This window comes from Caloenas nicobarica, chromosome 34, assembly GCF_036013445.1.
Source record: "Caloenas nicobarica isolate bCalNic1 chromosome 34, bCalNic1.hap1, whole genome shotgun sequence".
NCBI classification, from domain to species: Eukaryota; Metazoa; Chordata; class Aves; order Columbiformes; family Columbidae; genus Caloenas; species Caloenas nicobarica.
Window position 1 is genome coordinate 847,638 of NC_088278.1, and position 19,389 is coordinate 867,026.

The 19,389-nt window shown below is 52.1% G+C and overlaps 1 protein-coding gene across 1 annotated transcript; it reads left to right on the plus strand.

Moving 5' to 3' along the window:
• The first annotated feature begins 17,522 nt into the window (after positions 1 to 17,522).
• Positions 17,523 to 18,092, plus strand: LOC136000664 (olfactory receptor 14J1-like). The gene has a single exon (XM_065654595.1). The coding sequence runs from the start codon at positions 17,523 to 17,525 to the stop codon at positions 18,090 to 18,092; it is 570 nt and encodes a 189-aa protein (XP_065510667.1).
• Positions 18,093 to 19,389: the final 1,297 nt, after the last annotated feature.

Below are 19,389 nucleotides of genomic sequence, written 5' to 3' on the forward strand. Positions count from 1 at the left end.
GTGGTGGAGATGGCCAAGGGTGCTGGCAAGGCTGCATGTCCCTGGAAGTCACAAATGTCTTTGTCCTCTTGGCAATGGCTGATGTCCCTGACAGCGAGGCCTAAGAGGAGACACATGGTTGTCATGGCCACGGCGCCCCATTGCCTCCTTGCACCCCCCAGGGAGTGTCACACCATTGTCCTGCACTGGGCATCATCCCCACATCCCCGGGAAGAGCCCTGAGACACACGTGAGGGACAGGATCTCCCTTCCTAGGGGCAGGGGCTCAAGGCTTGGCCATTATCCTTCATCAAACAAACCAAGGGTTTTCTCAGCATCAGAGCTGCTGCACTTTGCCTTTGCCTGATGCAATCACTGCCTCCAATTATCTGCTCTAACGAGTCCCTGGGGAGGCTTTGTCAGTAACAGCCCTCAGTGGGGCCCATTAATGCTTCAAGGTACTTTGGGCTTTGCTTCTGACTTGGACTTCTTGAGGAGATTCTTCAGTCTGTCCTTGGTATCTGAGGTTCATGGACTCAGCACCAAATACGCCATGGGGCTCATTAAAACACAGAAAGCCCTAACGAGCGATGTTTCTTTCCTAATTTTCTTCCAATCTTCAAGACTTGTAGAAGTAACTGGAGAGGTTTCAATGGGACACTTACTGATGAAGATTTCAAAGAAGATTTCATAAAGGAGGGGTTTTTCTTTCAAGGGTATTTTCTGTCATTTTTCAGTGTGTAGAAGAAGTGACAGCAGCATTCTGCAATGGACATTGATCCAGAGGGTCTCCTGAAGACATCTGGACAGGCAGGAGAACGGTCTCTTGAGGCTGGACACTGTATGGACACCCTTGCTCCTCACCGCCCACCCCCAGTCTGCCCGTTCCCTCATTGGCCACCTGGGACTGGCATCACTTTTCCTCACATCAGACTTCTGCACTGAGCTCTGCAGGTGGATGCTGCAGCTCCTGCACACCAGCTCCCACCTGCTCTCCTGTGTAAACACTACACAATTTCATAAACACTAAAACACTTTCCTCAACTGTGTGTGTAAGCTGGGTCTAATGAGGTCCACCATCCACACAGGACATCCACACAAGAACTGTTTTAGACAGAGAGATAGGAAAGGATATATATAAACACAATTTACCTGTTGACTACCATGTTAATTAGACTTCTGAAGAATGGGGCAAGTTTGTAACTCCCTGAAACTCAAATCAGAAACCAGACAGTTGAGAGGCAACTGAGTGACCAAAGAGCAAGTGGAGGAGGAAACCTGAGAGCACTGGGAAGGGCAAACGTCCAGATAGTCTGCTGGAAAGTTGTCCTTTGACATGGACATTTAATCAGGAGAGGTGGAAACTCCTGAATGACGAGGGAGTTGAAATAATACAGTGCTGGAAATAAAGGTACAGGAGAAAACCAATATTTGTTTTCGTACCCTTAGTACACTTCCTGGTAATTCACTGTTTAGCATTTTTTTGTGTTTCTGGTGGGTGTTTTTTTGTTTGTTGTGGAATTTTTGTTTTAAGATGTTAAAAACCAACCAAACAAAAACCCCCAGAAACAAACAAACAAACAAAACAAACAAGTAAAACCCAAAAAACCCCAAAAAAACCAAACCTAACCAAACCAAACCAACAACAACAACAACGAAGTGCAGCTTTCCAGGCAGACATCAGTCATCAGTTGTCTCACCATGAACAGTCAGTGCCATTTTCGGGGCCCCAGTGCACCTGAGGTGCTGGCCTGGGATTGGCCTCTATCACAGAGGACCTGGGGGAGACCAGAGCACCTTGCGATGCAGTGGAGCCTGGGCAGGGGTTCCCGGGGCATCTACACTGGCACCAGGTGTTTGTGTCCCTGGAGCTGAAGACATTTGTGTCCTAAATCCATTCCCAGTTCTGGAAAACTCTCTGCTTTTCAAAGAAAAGAAACCCTCCCAAAGAAAAAAGGAAAAATAAAGACAAGTATGTTGACACCTTCCTTTGCTTTGGATCTTTGTCTTCAGTTCTTCTTATTTTAATTTTCATTGACATTAACTGACATCTGATGGGCCTACAGGTATTAAGCCAAGATTATTTTGTGTCTTGCATAGCACCCCATGCCCTCTAAATCTTCCCTGCCCAGGACTCCTCACACTTTGCCCAGAGTGTCACACTGAGGTGTTGACTGGTTCACTGGTTGAGATGATGGTTTAGATGGTCACCTGCAGCACAGCTGGATTCATGGCCCATAATCGTCTGCTCTGCTCCAGTTAGAAAGAGCCCATCATCACAATGGGATCGTCAGAGAACTGAGGTTGAAGGGACCTCAGGAGTCTGCAGTCCAACCTGTCAGAAACTGGGTCAGACCAAGGTGTTCAACCTTGATTCAATCAGAGATTGAAAACCTGCAAAGACAGAGCCTGTGCAGCCTCTCTGGGTGACCTGAGACAGCACTTGGCTGAGCTCCTGGGGAAAAAGCTTTTCCTTATGTCCTGGTTGAAGCTCTCTCACCTTCCACCCATTCTCTTCTGTGCTTCTACCACGCACCATGGTGAAGAGCCTGGCTGTGTGTTCTCCATGACCTCCTGTAAGAGTCGGTTCGAACAACAGTATTTGCCTCAACATTGCCATCAGGGACTTGGAGAATAGATGCCCTGATAGAAAGAACTGTACAAGGACTTGGAGAGAGGCCTGAGGAAAAGAATTGTGTTGTACAGGTCTCTCTGACCTGGGGCTACAGGTAACAATAGCTGCTGTCCAGAAGATGGATTTTCACCTGCTGCCTCAGCCAAAATTGCCCTCACCTCTTAGCTGCTACTAAGACCAACAATGAAGAGCATGCGCAGAGGCTTGCAGAGGGTCTTGAGGTCACCCAGCGGATCAGTAAGAGACCCCTGAACCGAGGTGATGCAGGCACAGACAAGTTCTGGCAAACAAAGCAGGGACTATTTGGGCCTGCACAGTTCAGCCTGGATCGCGAAACGAAGGCAGAGATTGGCCTCAATCAGTGGGAGAGAGGAGGGGTGAAGAAGCATAAAAGGTGGCTTGTGACTGAACATCATTGAGATGTCCCCACCAAAGGATCGCGGATCACGACGGAGGACCGGCAGGACGCTGTACGGGACCTGAGACCATAGGGACGCCTTTGGACTCATGGTGGTAGCTAATCGCCTTTCCCCCTTTTTTTCTCTTCCTCTTTTCTCCACTTTCTCTATCGCGTGCCGCTTTATGGGCAAAATAATAAAGTTAACACTGTTTGATTGAATTATAACCCCTTGGCATTTTGGTCGCTTCAAGATCAAGGAAAACGAACCATCACGAGTACATCATCGAATGGACCGTGACATTAAACCGGTGTCATGGACAGGATTCTGAGAAAACAGAGGAGTGCAGGTACTGTGTGGTCTGTAATAGGAGAAGAAAGTTTCGCTCCAGCCACACCTGGCCCTAACTAATAAGGTGAGAGGTGTCCAGAAACCAAGGGGGGCGATTCAGATTTCCCACACACCACACACACCTCGGTGTTGAGCGCTCCAAACTTGAGTTGAGGGCTCTGTCTCTGGGATCTCAAAGTGCAAAAATGGGTGTTGTTCTCATGTTGATGAGAATTGTCTGCTAGAGAGAGTGAAGGGGCAATCCTGTGTGTTTGCGTAACTAAGTTGAGCCTGCTCGTAGCAGATTTTTGGCCCCTCCAACCACTCGGGAAAGAGAAGGGTGACACAGCAGTTGCTGTGGGTTTGTATAACTAAGTTGTGCCTTCCCGACGTGGGTTTGGTCCCTTCATAATAAGAATGACTGAAAAGGTTGATAATCAAGATTTTTGGTTAGGGAAAGATCGAGACTCGTTCTACACACTTTTAGCAAAGTACGGGGCTCAACCCTCCATACCCAGAGAGGACTGGGCTTGTGATAATTGGGCTAATTTACAGAGTGTAGTTGTGGATAACTTGTTAGGAGACATAACATGTATGTGTGGTAAGCAATCCAGGGCTCCACATGGCCGCGGTTTAGGTTTAGGCTGCCGCTTGCCATCCTCTGCCAGCAGAGACATGGAACGTCACGGCGCGTGGACAGTGGCTGATCACCAATAGCAAATGGGGATGGGATGCGTGATCAGCGCATTGTAGCCAATCATTACCGTTTCTTTAGCGCGTGCTCAGGGAAAAAGTTCTATATAGTCCTTGTTGTTATGTTGAATAAAGGAGAACGATTTAACCCACATTGGGATGCTGTCGTTATTCTGGCCGACTCTTTCCGTCCAACGAGGCTTGTCCTAAGGATCCACTCCGACATGTAGTGGACCGAGTGATTTCTCTACAGACTAAGTCTAAGTTCAGATCAGATAAGAACAAAGCTATGGTCTGTGCTGTCCTAGGCCAGCCTAGTAGCAGCGATTGAAGATCACCTCAGGCAACGTAGTAATGAAAGAAAAATTACAGAATCCCTTGAAAATCTGGTGCAGATTTCGCAAAAAATGATCTCCAATTTAGAACAATTAGAAAATTCTTCACAACGATTCGAAAAAGAGAGGGAAGAAAACCGCTCATTAAAAGCTACTCTAAAGGAGGAATGTTTAAAAAGCACAAGAGTGCTGAGGGAGCGGCAGCTAGAGGAGAAAAGTATCTAAGAAATAAATCAAATTTACCCTCAGAAAGAATTGGAGGAGATGAGAAAACGTGATGAGGAATACCCACACATGAGACCCTTAGTGAAAACAGAATATTTTTATGCAAATGAAGAGGATACTGACCCTCACATTACAACTAAGCAAACACCTTACACTGCCACCAAGCTGGCAAACTAAAGAAAGAGTGTGGGTGCCTCCCTAAAGAATCTGAAACGGAGCACGTGTGGCGCGTATCCCTAACTGGGGGAGACCAAATTCAGTGAAGTGAACAGGAAGCTAATGGTTACTGGGGGCATGGAGTTTTCTTAACAACTGGTGACAGACGTGCCTCATGGTCCCTAACCCAGCGAGCTGCTTATTGGGCTGGAGGGCTAAACCCTTTAGATAGAGGAGAGCCCCCGGCAATCACTGGCACACCCGATCAATTGCTAGAAAGTGCACACAAACCAGCCTGCTTGCAAATGATACATGAAAGAAAATTGATTCCCAAATGTGAATCCTCAATGATGCTGCCAGTGAGTCCTGACATGATGACTCCCTTGATAAGGGGACTTCCAGAGTCACTTAAACCTTCAAAGGACAATCGCATTGATGAGCCCAGTAGAAAGATTGGAAGGTTTGATCAGGAGCCAGGGTACCAGAAGCAGGAGCTAGAGGGATGGAGCTGACACTACCATTGATTCACTGTTCACCCCTGCCCTGACTTTCCCCAACCAACCAAATACTAAAAAGGTGTGGACGTGGGGGGAAACAGCACAAGAATTGATACATTATAATAGGAAATATGGCCCTGTAAAAATCCTAGAAGAAAGGTCGAGAGGAATCTGTCATGTTGAAGTCAAGAATGTGCCCCTTTCTACCAGTACTGCTGCTGCTACCAGTGCTCCAAGAAAGCAGCATCCGCATATTAGAAGAGGAAAGGGGGAACAACCTAAGATCCGACAACAATGGTGGGTTTTGGGAATTAAAAAGGGAGTATATAATATATAATAATATAATGGAAGGCTTACTTACCCCTTGATAAACTGAGTAAACTGGTATCAAGGTGGCATAATCCAAAAGAACATTCACAGAGCATGAAAGAAGTCCTACCTGTTACACCTTCAGCTCCTTCCTCCACCGAGGATGAAACTCTCCCAGGAACAGGAAAACTAGAACCTCCATTCCCTCCATTCTGCACTCATACCTGAGGGTGGGACGTGACAGGCTGTGGATATTACAACATAGTCCAGAAGCTTCTCAGTCTCTCTGGGCACCTCCTTTGTTGAGGACCCTGTCAACTGACTGAGGGTCCCACCCCTCCTGCCCCCTAGCTGGTGCAGGTGAAGTCACCCTGCCCGGGGCAGAGGAGGATGTGACTGTCAGCACCTTGGTACCACCCTGGTGTGTACGTGGGGACAGGCACAGTGGGGCACAAAAGGTGCGAAGGAGCCATCGACTGCCCTATTGAAGGCTCTGGATCTCAGGGGGATGTGCAACTGCCACAGTGGGGCATTGTGATGTCACTGGTGATGTCACAAAGGGCCCTGCCCAGGCACCCCTCTAAAAGCAGGGCTGGGGGTGCAGAGCTGCATCCTCTGGCAGGACAGGGAGGTGGCCACTCCACCATGGCCCGATCCTGGTGAAAGAGGAGATGTCGCCGCAGCTGGAAATGCTGTCGTGGCTGGCGCCACTACCAGAGCCACTCTCGCTGCCGCTGTGTCCCATCCCTGAAACTGTGAGGCCCCTAAGAGTCAAAATTTCCCATCCCTGCACACCTTGAGCCACTCAGGGTAAAATTTCCTGTCCCTGGACCCATTAGGTCACCAAGACCTAAAATGTCACATCCCTGGACCGCTTGGGTCACCGAGAGCCAGAATGTCCCATGCCAGACACCGGATATCCCATCCCTGGAGACTTTGGGACCAAGACCTAAAATGTCCCATCCCTGGATCCAAGATGTCCCGTCTCTAGACACTTTAGGCCACCCAGGCCCAGATATCCCATCTCTGGACCCCATGAAGCCACCAAGACCCAGGATGACCCATCCTTGGAAACTCTGGGGACACCAAGTCCTAAGATGTCCCATCTCCAGCCACCTTAGGCCACCAAGATCAAGATGTCCCATTCCTGGACACTTTGGGCCACCAAGACCTAAAATATCGCATCCCTGGATCCAAGATGTCTCATGCCTGGAGACTTTGGGCCACCAAGACGCAGGATGTCCCATCCTGGGACCCAAGATGTCCCATCTCCAGCCCCCTTGGGCTACCCAGGCCAAGATGTCCCATCCCTGGAAACTTTGGGCCACCAAGACCCAGGATGTCCCATCTCTGGATCCCTTAGGCCACGAAGAACTAAAATGTCCCATCCCTGGACACTTTGGGCCACCAAGATGAAGATGCCTCATCTCTGGACACTTTGGAACACGAAGACCAAGATGTCCCATCTCTGGACCCAAGATGTCCCATCTCTGGACCCAAGATGTCCCATCTCCAGCCCTCTTGGGCCAACCAGACCCCTGATGTCCAATCCCTGGACCCCTTAGGCCAACAAGATGTCCCATGCCTGGACTCTGTGAGGCCATCAGGTGCCAAAATGCCCCATCCTTGGATCCTTTAGGTGACCAAGACCAAGATGTCTCATCCCTGAAAACTGTGAGGTCACCAAGACAGAGGATGTCCCATGCCTGGACACATTTGGTGACCAAGACCTAAAATATCCTATGCTTGGGCCCCTTGGGCTAGCAAGACCTAAAATGTCTCATCCCTGGACACTTTGGGCCACCAAGACCCAGGATATCTCATCCCTGGACTAAAAATGTCCCATTTGCTGCCATCTTGGGCCACCAAGACCTAAAATGTCCCAACCCTTGCACCCCTTGGACCACCCAGGCCAAGATGTCCCATCCCTGGACACTGTGAGGCCATGAAGACCCAAGAAGTCTCATCCCTGCACCCTTTGGGGACACCAAGTCCTAAGATGTCCCATCTCCAGCCCCCTTGAGCCAGCCAGGCCAAGATGTCCCATCTCGGGACCCCTTAGGCCACCAAAAGACCTAAAATGTTCCTTTCCTGGACCCACTGAGCCACCAAAACCCAGGATGTGCCATCCCAGGCTCCAGATGTCCCATCTCTGGACACTTTGGGCCAATCAGACCCAAAATGTCCCATCCTTGGAACACCCAGGCCAAGATGTCCCATCCCTGGACACTTTGGGCCACCAAGACCCAGGTTGTCCCATCTCAGGACCCAAGATGTCTCATCTGCAGCCATCTTGGGCCACCAAGACCTTAAATGTCCCAACCTTTGCACCCCTTGGAGCACCCAGGCCAAGGTGTTCCATCCCTGCACACTGTGAGGACACCAAGACCCAGGATGTCTCATCCCTAGACCCTTTGGGGACACCAAGTCCTAAGATGTCCCATCTCCAGCCCCCGTTGGACCACCCAGGCCAAGATTTCCCATCTCTGGACAACTTTGGCCACAAAGACATAAAATGTCCAATCGTAGACCCCGAATGTACCATCCCTGGAGACTTTGGGTGATCAAGACCTAAAATGTCCCATCCCTGGACCCCTTGGGCCACAGAGAGCAAGGGTGTCTCATCCCAGACCCCGGATGTCCCATCCCTGGACATTTGGGCCAACCAGAGCAAAGAGGTCCCATCCCTGGACCCCTTAGGCCAAAGAGACCAAGATGTCTCATCCCTGGACACTTTGGGCCAACAAGACCCAGGATGTCCCATCTCTGGACACAATATGTCCCATCTCCAGCCCCCTTGAGCCACCAATACCTAAATGCCCCAATCCATGGACCACCCAGGCCAAGATGCCAATTCCCTGGACACTTTGAACCACCAAGACCCAGGATGTCCCTTTTCTGGATCCCTTAGGCCACCAAGATATAAAATGTCCAATCCCAGACCCCTGGACACATTTGGCCACCAAGACCTAAAACGTCCCATCCCTGGACACTTTGGGACACCCAGGCCTAGATGTCCCATCCCTGGACACTGTGAGGCCACCAGGACCCAGGATGTCATATCTCCAGACCCCTTCGGCTACCAAGACCAGAATGTCCCATGTCCAGCCATCTTGGGAAACCAAGACCAAGATGTCCCATCTTTGGACTCCTTGGACCACTGTGAACCAAAATGACCCATCTCAGAGCTCCAATGCCCCATCACTGGAAACCTTGCGCCACTGAGACCAAGATGTCTCATCCCTAGATCCAAGGTGTCCCATCTCTGGACCCAAAATGTCCCATCCCTGGACACTTTAGGCCACCAAGATGCAGGATGTCCCACGTCTGGAACTTTTAAGCCACCAAGACCCAAAATGTCCCATCTCCAGGCATCTTGGTCCACCAAGACCAAGATGTCACATCACTGGACCCCTTGGGCCACCGAGACCAAGATGTCCCATTCCTGGAGCGAAGATGTCCCATTCCTGGACTCTTTGGGCCACCAAGACCCAGGATGTCCAAACCCTTGGACCCCTGGAGCTCCCGGGCCAAGATGTCCTATCCTTGCACCGAAGATCTCCCATCGCTGGACACTCTGGGCCACCAAGATGCAGAATGTCCAATCTCCAGCCCCCTTGCTCCACCAAGACCAAGGTTGTGCCATCTCTGGACCCAAAATGTCCCACCTCCAGCGCCCTTGGGCCATCAAGAGCCAAAATTTCCCATCCCTGGATACCTTGGGCCACTCAGCGCAAGATGTGCCATCCCTGAAACCCTTAGGCCACCAGGACATAAAATGTCCCATATCTAGACACTTTGGGCCATCAATACTGAAAATGTTCTGAACCGGGACCCCTTAGACCACCAATACCCAGGGTGTCCCATCCTTGGACACTTTGGGGACAATAAGACCAAGGACATCCCTTCTCTGGACTCAAGATGTCCCATTTGCAGCCATTTTGAGCCATCAAGATGTTAAATGCACCAACCCACGGACCACCCAGGCCAGGATGTCCCATCCCTGGACACTGTGAGGCCACAAGACCCAGGACGTCCCATCTCTGGACCCCTTCGACTACCAAGATCAGGATGTCCCATCCTTGGACCACCTGGACCACCCAGACCCAGAATATCTCATCCCTGGACTCAAATTGTCCCATCTCCAGCCCCCTTGGGCCATCAAGAGCCAAAATTTCCCATCCCTGTACCCTCTGGGCTACGCAGAGCAGGATGTCCCATCCCTGGACCCCTTAGGCCAACGAGACCTAGAATGTCCCATCCCCGGACACTTTGGGCCACCCAGGCCAAGATGTCACATCCCTGGACCCTGTGAAGCCATCAAGACTCAGGATGTCCTATTCCTGGACACTTCGTCCCACCTCATCTAGAGGGTGGAGAATCCCAGGACCCCAACCATCTCCCCAAATTCACCCCACCTCATATGGAGGATGTTGAACCCCAACCAAGACTCCAAACATCTCTCCAACATTGTCCCACCTCATCTAGAGGGTGGAGAACCCCAAGACACCAAACATCTCCCGCAGTGTTGTCCCACGTCATCCAGAGGATGTTGAACCCCAACATCTCACTCAATTTTGTCCCATCTGGAGGATATTGAACCCCAAGACCCCAAACATCTCCCCAACTTCATGCCTTCTTCACCTGGAGGATGTTGAACCCCAACCAAGACCCCAAACATCTTTGCTAATTTTGTCCTACCTCATCTGGAATGTGGAGAACCCAGGACTCCAAAACATCTCCCGCAGTGTTGTCCCACCTGAGGGATGGAGTACCCAAGACCCAACCATCTCCCCCAACTTCACCTCTCCTCATCTAGCCAGTGGAGAACTCCAAGACCCCCAACATCTCCCTCAGTGTTGTCCCACCCGGAGGATGTTGAACCCCAACCAAGACCCGCAAACATCTCCCCAACTTCATCCCTCTTCCCCCGGGAGGATGGAGAACCCAAGACATGAACCATCTCCCCCAATGTTGTCCCACCTCACGCTGACAACATTGAACTCCAAGACTCCAAGATCTCCCCAACTTTGACCCACCTGGAAGATGTTGAACCTCAACTGAGACCCCCAAACATCTTCGCAACTTCATCCAACCTCATCTGGAGGATGGAAAACACAAGACCCTAACATCTCCTGCCAACTCCTCCTGATTGGTGAGTGGAGGGGGTGGGGTGGGGTGGGGTCTGTGGGCGGGGCCTGCCAGTGGCAGTGGCCACTGCTGCTCTCCCAGGGAAGTTCATCTGGATCCATTTTGGGGCCACCAGGAAGTTGGTGTCACCCAACAAGACGTGTGAGTGAGCGGAGGGCCCAGCAGGGGGCATCTAGTTGGACGGTGTCTACTTGTCCATCATCCATCTGTCCATCCATCTGTCCCTCCACATGGCCATCCCTCCATCTCCTCATCCCACCACCCACCTGACCCTCATTCTCCATCTCCGGGTGTCTCCACCCTCATCTGTCCATCTGTCCATCCTCATCTTCTCACCCACCTCCTGGTCCCTCCATCTCCATCTCCTGGTGTCTCCATCTCCTCGTGTCTCTGTCCATCTGTCCATCCCGAGCTCCTCACCCACTACCCACGCGACTCTCCCTCTCTTGGTGTCTCTATCTCCTCACCCATCCATCTCCTCACATCTCCCTCTCCTGGCCCCTCCATCTCACAGAATCACAGAAATCAGGGATTGGAAGGTGTAGGAGTCGGTCCGAAGAACAGTATTTGCCTGAACATCACCATCAGGGACTTGGAGAACAGAAGTCCTGATAGAAAGAATTGGAAAATGACTTGGAGAGAGGCCTGACGAAAAAAGTTGTGTTATACAGGTCTCTCTGACCCAGGGGCTACAGGTAACTATAGCTGCTGTACGGATTCCACCTGCTGCCGCAGCCAGACTTGCCCCCACCTCCTAAAAGGAATTGTGTTCTACAGGTCTCTCCGACCTGGGGACAATAGCTGCTGTCCAGAAGATGGATTTTCACCTGCTGCCTCAGCCAAACTTGCCCCCACCTCCTCCCTGCTACTAAGGCCAATGAAGAAGAGCATGCGCAGAGGCTCTCCAAAGGTCTTGAGGTCACCCAATGGACCAGTAAGAGACCCCTGAACCGAGGTGATGCAGGCACAGACGGGTTCTGGCAAGCGAAGCGGGGACTCTTCGGGCCTGCGCAGTTCAGCCTGAATTGCGAAACAAAGGCAGAGATTGGCCTCAATCCATGGGAGCGAAGCGGGGTGAAGAAGCATGAAAGACGATTCCCGACGGGACATCTTTGAGCTCTCCCCACCAAAGGGTCACGGATCACAACGGAGAACCGGCAGGACTCTTCTCACGACACCCGAGGCCATAGGGATGCCTTTGGATCTCGTAGTGGTAGCCAACCCTTTTTTTCCCCCTTTCTTTTCTTTCCTTTTTCTCCAGTCTCTCTATCACGTGCCGCTTTATGGGCAAAATAAATAAAGAAATATTGATGATTGAATTACAACCTCTTGGCTTTTTGATTGCCTTAATTTTTCACTTCAAGATCAAGGTAAATGAAGCATCACGAGTCCATCACCGAATGGATGGTGACAGGCCTGGATCACAAGTCTTATGAGGAGCAGCTGAGGGACATGAGGCCATTTAGCCTGGAAAAAAAGAGACTGAGGGGAGACCTTATCGGTCTCTACAACTACCTGACAGGAGGTTTTAGCGTGGTGGGTGTTGGTCTCTTCTCCCAAGCAGCAAGTGATAGGACGAGAGGAAATGTTCTCTAGTTGTGCCAGGGAAAGTTCAGATTGGATATTAGGAGGCATTTCTTCATGGAAAAAGTTGTGAAGCAGTGGAACAGGCTGCCCAGGGAAGTGGTGAAGTCACCATTCTTGGAGGTGTTTAGAAGACATTTAATTGGGTTTCTTAGGGACATGGTTTAGTGCTAGAGTTGGGTTATGGTTGGACTCGATGATCCTGAGGGTCTCTTCCAGCTGAAATTATTCTATAAATCAATTGACAAATCAAATTCAGGGCAGTTATTCCCTTATAGTGCCAGTTACAGGCCTGCAGTGTTACGTGAGGTGCCAAGGCTCTCGCACACCGCTACATGTATTGGGCAGGGACAGCGATGGTCCTGTGCAGGGCAGCCATCCCCATCCACAGTGAGTGTGGGACAGACACCCCAGACAGCACTGCAGACAGATTCGGTGCCTTTGTGCAAGAAACTCATTCCCACCTCTGAAGCATCGCAAGATCTGTCCCTTCTCTATCCAGGAGATGTAGGGCAGCCCATGAATAGGAAGCGCTTCACACCGCGGTGTCCATGCGTATAGCAACACTTCCAAATCTCCTTTTTTTCTTTTCACCAAGCCTGTTCTCAACTCCTTGATAACATAAACGAGGAACAGACAAACCATTGTCACATTGGGCCTGTCAGCAGCACCTTGTCATTCCTAGAGATCAGTGACACGTCTGCCCAAGTACCTCAGGGGCAGCAGAGACGCCACTGACAAAACACACGTTTCCTTCCAGGTCTGTCATTGCCAGCCCTGTTTCTCTCTGGCCTTGGGGACAGCAGGGCTTGCTCACTCTCCTGTTGCCCAATTTCAGCCCTAACTTTCCATCTGCCATTCCCTGTGACATTGCTCTGCTCTGAAGTCAAACCTTTGCACACATGGGGACCTGGATTCTTGAGACCAACCAGATTTCCTGAGAACTATCAGAGCTTGGCTGGGTGCTACAGCTGAGGTGCCACAGCCCAACTGTGCACTGATGCCCTCAGCCAAGGGCACAGCCAGGACAAGCTGCAGCCTGTGCTGTTTGACACCCATGGAGTCACCGCCAGGCGTGGTGGGACAAGTCACACAGCTTGGGGTGCTGCAATGGCTGGGTACAGGCTTTTCAGGAGAGACGGGCTGGAAGGGTCAGCAGTGGGATTCCCTCAGAGTGAAGAAGTTGCTGGGATGTATGGAGCTCCTTTATGTGGAGAGTGACCAGATGGGTTTTCCCTTGTGAGTGAGGGCACCAATGACAAAGCCCTGGGGCTGTGGGGGCACATGGCCATGCCCTTCAACAATCTGGTGCCACCGAAAATGGGGCACAGCAGTCAGGGAGAGGCACCAGGATAAGGAGGAGAAGAGCAGCACTAAAAGACTGTGCAAGGGAAATTGGAAATTATTTCCTTTTTCTTGAATAAACTCTGGATGGAACCCTGCTACTGCTGCCATTTTAGTGGCCTCTGCCTGGGCTCAGGAGAGTCCTGGAGGGCAGGGCCCCTTTTCTTTAGGGGGCACCGGGGGCTCCCCGGGCGAGTGGTCCCTGCCCTGGCTGGAATTGAAGGGACCGTGGCTGGAGCAGTCCAGGGAGAGTCCAGAACTTGAGAAACTTTGGGGTTCCACCACCAGGAATCTCCTAAGTTTCAAAAGGAGAAGCGGCCAGTCCTGTACCGGGGCAGGAGAATAACCTCATCCATCAGGAGAGAAAAGGACATGACACGCTGAGCAGTGACCCTGAGGGGAAGGGCCTGGGCACTACAAGGGCCGCCACACAAGCCCGTGCTGCACGCTCACCATGAACAAGGCAGCTGCACACGGGGCTGCATGAGGAGGAGCGTGGGGACCCAGACACCTGGAGTTCTCATCCCATTCGGTTCAGCACTGGTGTGACCCCACACACACGGGTGTGTGCCAGTGTGCGGCTCCCAGTTTAGAGAAGCAGGGAGGAACTGGAGAGCGTAGGGCTGTGCCAAGGCAGGGTTCAGGACCTTGTGCACATGGTGTGGGATGCTGAGGGACCTGGGCTGCTCTGGCCCAGCAGCGCTGGGGAGGCTGCAGCAGTGTAGGAGTAGCCTGAGAGTGCCAGAAGGGTGGTTTCAGAGATGGTGGAGGTTTTCTTCATAGTGAGAAAGAGCATGAGAAAGAAATAATGGCACAAAGTGCAGCTGGGGAGGTCCAGGCCGGACATGAGCAGGAAGGAATGTGAGTGGAAGGGCAGTGCTGTGGTGGAGCAGGTCACCCAGAGGGAGTCTGCATCAGCCCAAGGCTTTGTGCTTCAAGGAACAGCTGGGGAGGATGGAGAGAGATCAGCAAAGGAAGGAAGATGCTCAGACAAGAGCAAGGTGGGGCAGCAGGGGGGATGTCTCCAGCCTGCAGGGAAAGAGGTGCAGGGGATGCCACAGCATAGGACAGGCTGTCGTGGAGAGGATCAAGGGATGTAAAGAGGTTTAAAGCCCCCAACAGATATGAGCTCCTTCTCCCCTTAGCTGTGGCTGTTGTCCCCAGCTCTGATGCCTGTGAGGAGACACCTTGTCCTTACAGCACAGGGGCCTCATGGCCTCCTTGTCCCCAGCCAGGAACCTGGGAGGTGTGGGACCATAGTCCTGCCCTTGGCCTTGCACAGCCCCACATCACACTGTCCCAGGAAGGGCCCTGGGCAACGTGGGAGGGACAGGATCTGCCTTCCCAGGGCTGGGGGTCAGGGCTTGGCCCTTTGGTTAATGAAACACATCCAGGTGTACTGATCATCAGAGAGACCTTCACATTGCTTGTCCTGACCTGCCATCTCTGCCTCCAGTTTTCTTCTCTAACCAGACCCTGGGGTCAGTTCCTCAGTAGTGTTCCTCAGTGGGACCCATTAACATTACAAGAAACTTTGGAGTTTGAATCTGACTTGGACTTCTTGAGAGGTTTCTTCAGCTTCCTCCAGGGTCTGAAGTTCATGGACTCAGCAGCAAACCCACCAGAGGGGTCATTAAAGCGCCTTGGGCTGCTCCTGTGCTGCTGAGCTGGGCTGGGCTCCTGGGACAGAGGGAGCTCATGGCAAGCGGCAGCGCTGCAGAGAGACAGCTCTGCCCAGGAGCAGCTCCTCTGCAAAGCGCAGCAGGGCTGAGGGCTCTGCCTGGGGATCTCAGGGAGACAAGCAAGGCAGAGAGAGATGAAAGGTGGTCAGGATGGGGAGGATGACTGAGAGCTCACTGGAGGAGAAATCTTTGCAGCCCTTGCCATGGTAAGTCTCTGGGTGCAGGGCAATGCAGCTGCAGTTCCTGGAGGCATCTCCTCAAGTTAGCACAGGCACAGCTTGTGGGATCTGTAAGGAGGGGGCTCTTGTCAGGCAATTTTGAACAGCTGTGAAGCTGGGTGAGCAGCCAGGGGTGCCCAGGGCTGTCCTGCAGAGCAGGGTCCCTGCACCCCAGGGCTGTGCCGGGGCAGGGACTCTGCCGCCTGCCAGGGTCAGCGCTCAGCCTGCCCGGGGAGATCCCAACAACATTGAGAGAGGAAGCTGTGGGGGGAAGGAGCGACCCCTATCAGGACAGGAAAGGTGCTTCTGCTGTGGAGAGGATGCTGTGTGGGTCAGGGCTGCTCACACCTCCAGATCACCCCCAGGATTTTTCCAAGGGGATGCCTCAACCAGAAGATTAATGCAAGGATTGTCTAGACAGATAAGGAGCTTTCCTGAGCCTGCCTTTTTTGTTTCCTATCCCAACGGTTGGAGAGTGCAGGAAAGGATACAAGGAAAATGAGCTCTCATGCTTAAGCAAGTCACTGAGACTCCTGAGCTGCAAGTTTGAATGATCAGTACATCTGCCAGAAGCCTCATAACATCCCTTCACCACCTCTCTTCCTGTGGACAGCACCTGCATCACCTTTGCTGAACCCGTCAGCCTTAACCTGACCTGTCCTGTTTTCCAGCCTGCAAACAGAGAGATGATCCCAGGCAAACAGGCAGGATCTGCAGGGCCAGGGTGAGGGCACAGAGGGTGGGATGGGGTCTGTGAGCAATGACAGAGAAAAGACATGAACAGGGAAACACCTCCCAGGAGGAAAATCTTCAGGTAGCAGGGATGTGATCTGGGAAAGAGAGGAAATCAAAACCAGAAATGCTGCGGGAGGGAGAACAGAGAAAACTCCCTATGACCCCCAGCATATGTGTGTTAGCTGAAAGCTCCATGGAGAAGCATAGAGATGCTGTGACCAAGAAAATGCTGTTGGGCTTGTGAAATGATCCGTGTGTGTCCTGGGCTAAACATGTCATGGTCTGAGGTGGATCCCTCTGCTCTCAGCAGTGCTTGGTGGCTTTTCAGGGTAACACGGCAGTTTGATCACCATTTCAGAAAGGTGCCAGCCCAGGGCAGATGGAGGAAGACGGAGGGACAGACCAGCTACCCTCACTCTGCACTGACCCACAGGCATCCTCTGGTCTCGCAGGACCTGCTCTGTTCTCCCTGAATGCAGCAGAAATGCTGAGGGTTTCTGACACCCAAGAACACTCCCCAGGCTGTGAGGGGAGAAGGAGCTGTAGAAACGCCAAACCTCTCAAACTCAGTTTCTCAGCCCTGCGGGTACAGATGCTGAGAGTCCCTTCTGCAGCAGGAGCGGTTCCATCTGACAAAGCTGAACCCCAGGACTGGCCCCTGCCCCACCCCATCACACAGGCTCAGGCTGACTCCTCAAGAGCCCCTGGGCAGAGACCCTGCTCTTCATTGCACACTCATCAAGCACCGACGAGGGCTCCAGCCAGAACGTTCTCCTGGAAAAAGAAAAGGGTCTCTTTGTGGGAGGGGCTGTGGGAAATGACTTTGGTTTTGCTCAGAGAAGTCTCATCTAAACCGTCACTGTCTTTTCCTCCTTGCACAGGTCCTCATGCCCACAGGCAGAGCAAATGTCCAACAGCAGCTCCATCACCCAGTTCCTCCTCCTGGCGTTCACAGACACACGGGAGCTGCAGCTCTTGCACTTCTGGCTCTTCCTGGGCATCTACCTGGCTGCCCTCCTGGGCAACGGCCTCATCATCACCACCATAGCCTGTGACCAGCACCTCCACACCCCCATGTACTTCTTCCTGCTCAACCTCGCCCTCCTTGACCTGGGCTCCATCTCTATCACTGTCCCCAAATCCATGGCCAACTCTCTGTGGGATACCAGGGTCATTTCCTTTGCAGGTTGTGCTGCCCAGGTCTTCTTTTTAGATTTCTTCTTAGGTGCAGAGCATTCTCTTCTCACCGTCATGTCCTACGACCGCTACGTTGCCATCTGCAAACCCCTGCACTACGGGACCCTCCTGGGCAGCAGAGCTTGTGTCCACATGGCAGCAGCTGCCTGGGCCACTGGGTTTCTCAATGCTCTGCTGCACACGGCCAATACATTTTCACTGCCACTGTGCAAGGGCAATGCCCTGGACCAGTTCTTCTGTGAAATCCCCCAGATCCTCAAGCTCTCCTGCTCAGGCACCTACTTCAGGGAAGCTGGGCTCCTTGTGGTTAGTGTCTGTTTAGGATTTGGGTGTTTTGTGTTCATTGTGGTGTCCTATGTGCAGATCTTGAGGGCCGTGCTGAGGATCCCCTCTGAGCAGGGACGGCACAAAGCCTTTTCCACGTGCCTCCCTCACCTGGCCGTGGTCTCCCTGTTTGTCAGCACTGGCATGTTTGCCTACCTGAAGCCCCCCTCCATCTCCTCCCCATCCATGGACCTGGTGGTGTCTGTTCTGTACTCAGTGGTGCCTCCAGCAGTGAACCCCCTCATCTACAGCATGAGGAACCAGGAGCTCAAGGATGCCCTGTCAAAACTCATATATTAGTGTTTTCTGAAGCAATAAACTGCCCATCTGCTTCTACATAGCCATTTTAATGTAACTAGTTGCAGGTCCAGTCTCTCATCTGTACTTTCTGTGGTTGCTGGCTTTTTTTTAATTGTGATAATGTTTTAATTCCCTTTCTAAATCACTGTCTGCTTTTCTTTTATAACCAGTGTCTGTGTAAATGAGGAGCCATGATCTGTGTGCTCTGGCAGCTTGGTCACTGTCCTGCTGTGTGTCAGTCCTGTGAGCGCAGGCAGGGACAGGCCATGGGCACTGCTGTGACAGAGCTGGCCTCACAACAGCCTTTCCAGAAAGAAAGGTCATCTCCTATGGGCAGGGCCTGAAGGTTAAGGTCTTTTTACAAACCTTCTCTCAAGAACATGCCCAAGAAAATGGCCACAGATGCAAGCACCACTGTACAGCTGCACAGTGTGTGTGTGCAGGGCTGGGCACACAGCAGTGTCCTCTCACAGCCAGGCCTCCTGCCAGAGACCTGCAGGACCAGCAGAGCAGGGGCTGGGCTGTGCCCCTGTGCACTGGACACCCCATGGAAGCTGCCCCAGGGCATCGTCATGGACTGGCCCCTTAAAAGCACCATTTCCAGCCCAGGCCTCCCTCCCCAGCTCACAGAGGTTGTTCTTCCCTCCATGGATGGACACTGAATGAGTAGGTCAGCAGTCCGAGTTTGTATTGTACAGATGAGATGTGAGCACGCACATCATCATACATGAGTTGAGAGGAACCCGAGTGAGCACAAAAACCATCAGCTATTCCTGGGGGTTCCATGAAGGCCTGTGGCACAGACAAGGTCTCGAGGTCACTTCATGTTGGGAGGAACACCCCATGGGAAACCACCCACTGGGATCTCCTTCCTTGGACTGAGGTCCCTGTGTCCATTCCTCATGACGTGGGACATCTCAGATGAGTGCAGAGCAGGGTGACACACCACAGGGCTGAGGTGCCTCCTGTCCTTTGGGAGTGGCAACAGGAGGCCAGAGGGACACTGTGACTCCTGCCTCTGTGTGTAAAAGGGACAGACTCTGTCTCTGAACATCCCTGGGTGCATAAGGAGCCCACGAGGCCGCCTCAGATGTGGACACCTGACAGAACCTGACATTTCTGTGTGTGACTCCAGGAACAAACCCCACTGGCCCAGGCAGATCAATCTCACGTGCTCCTGTCTGCTATGTCATCCTTACCTGTGAGTCTGAATTGTGGTCTGAAACCTGCCAGAGCAATCAGAGGGGTTCTGAGGTCCTTGGAAAAGGCAGTTGTCAAACCTGTCTTCAAGAAGGGC

Bases quoted from the DNA above. Each gene is read 5' to 3' on its own strand.
- LOC136000664 (XM_065654595.1), top strand. From the start codon at position 17,523: ATGTCCTACGACCGCTACGTTGCCATCTGCAAACCCCTGCACTACGGG.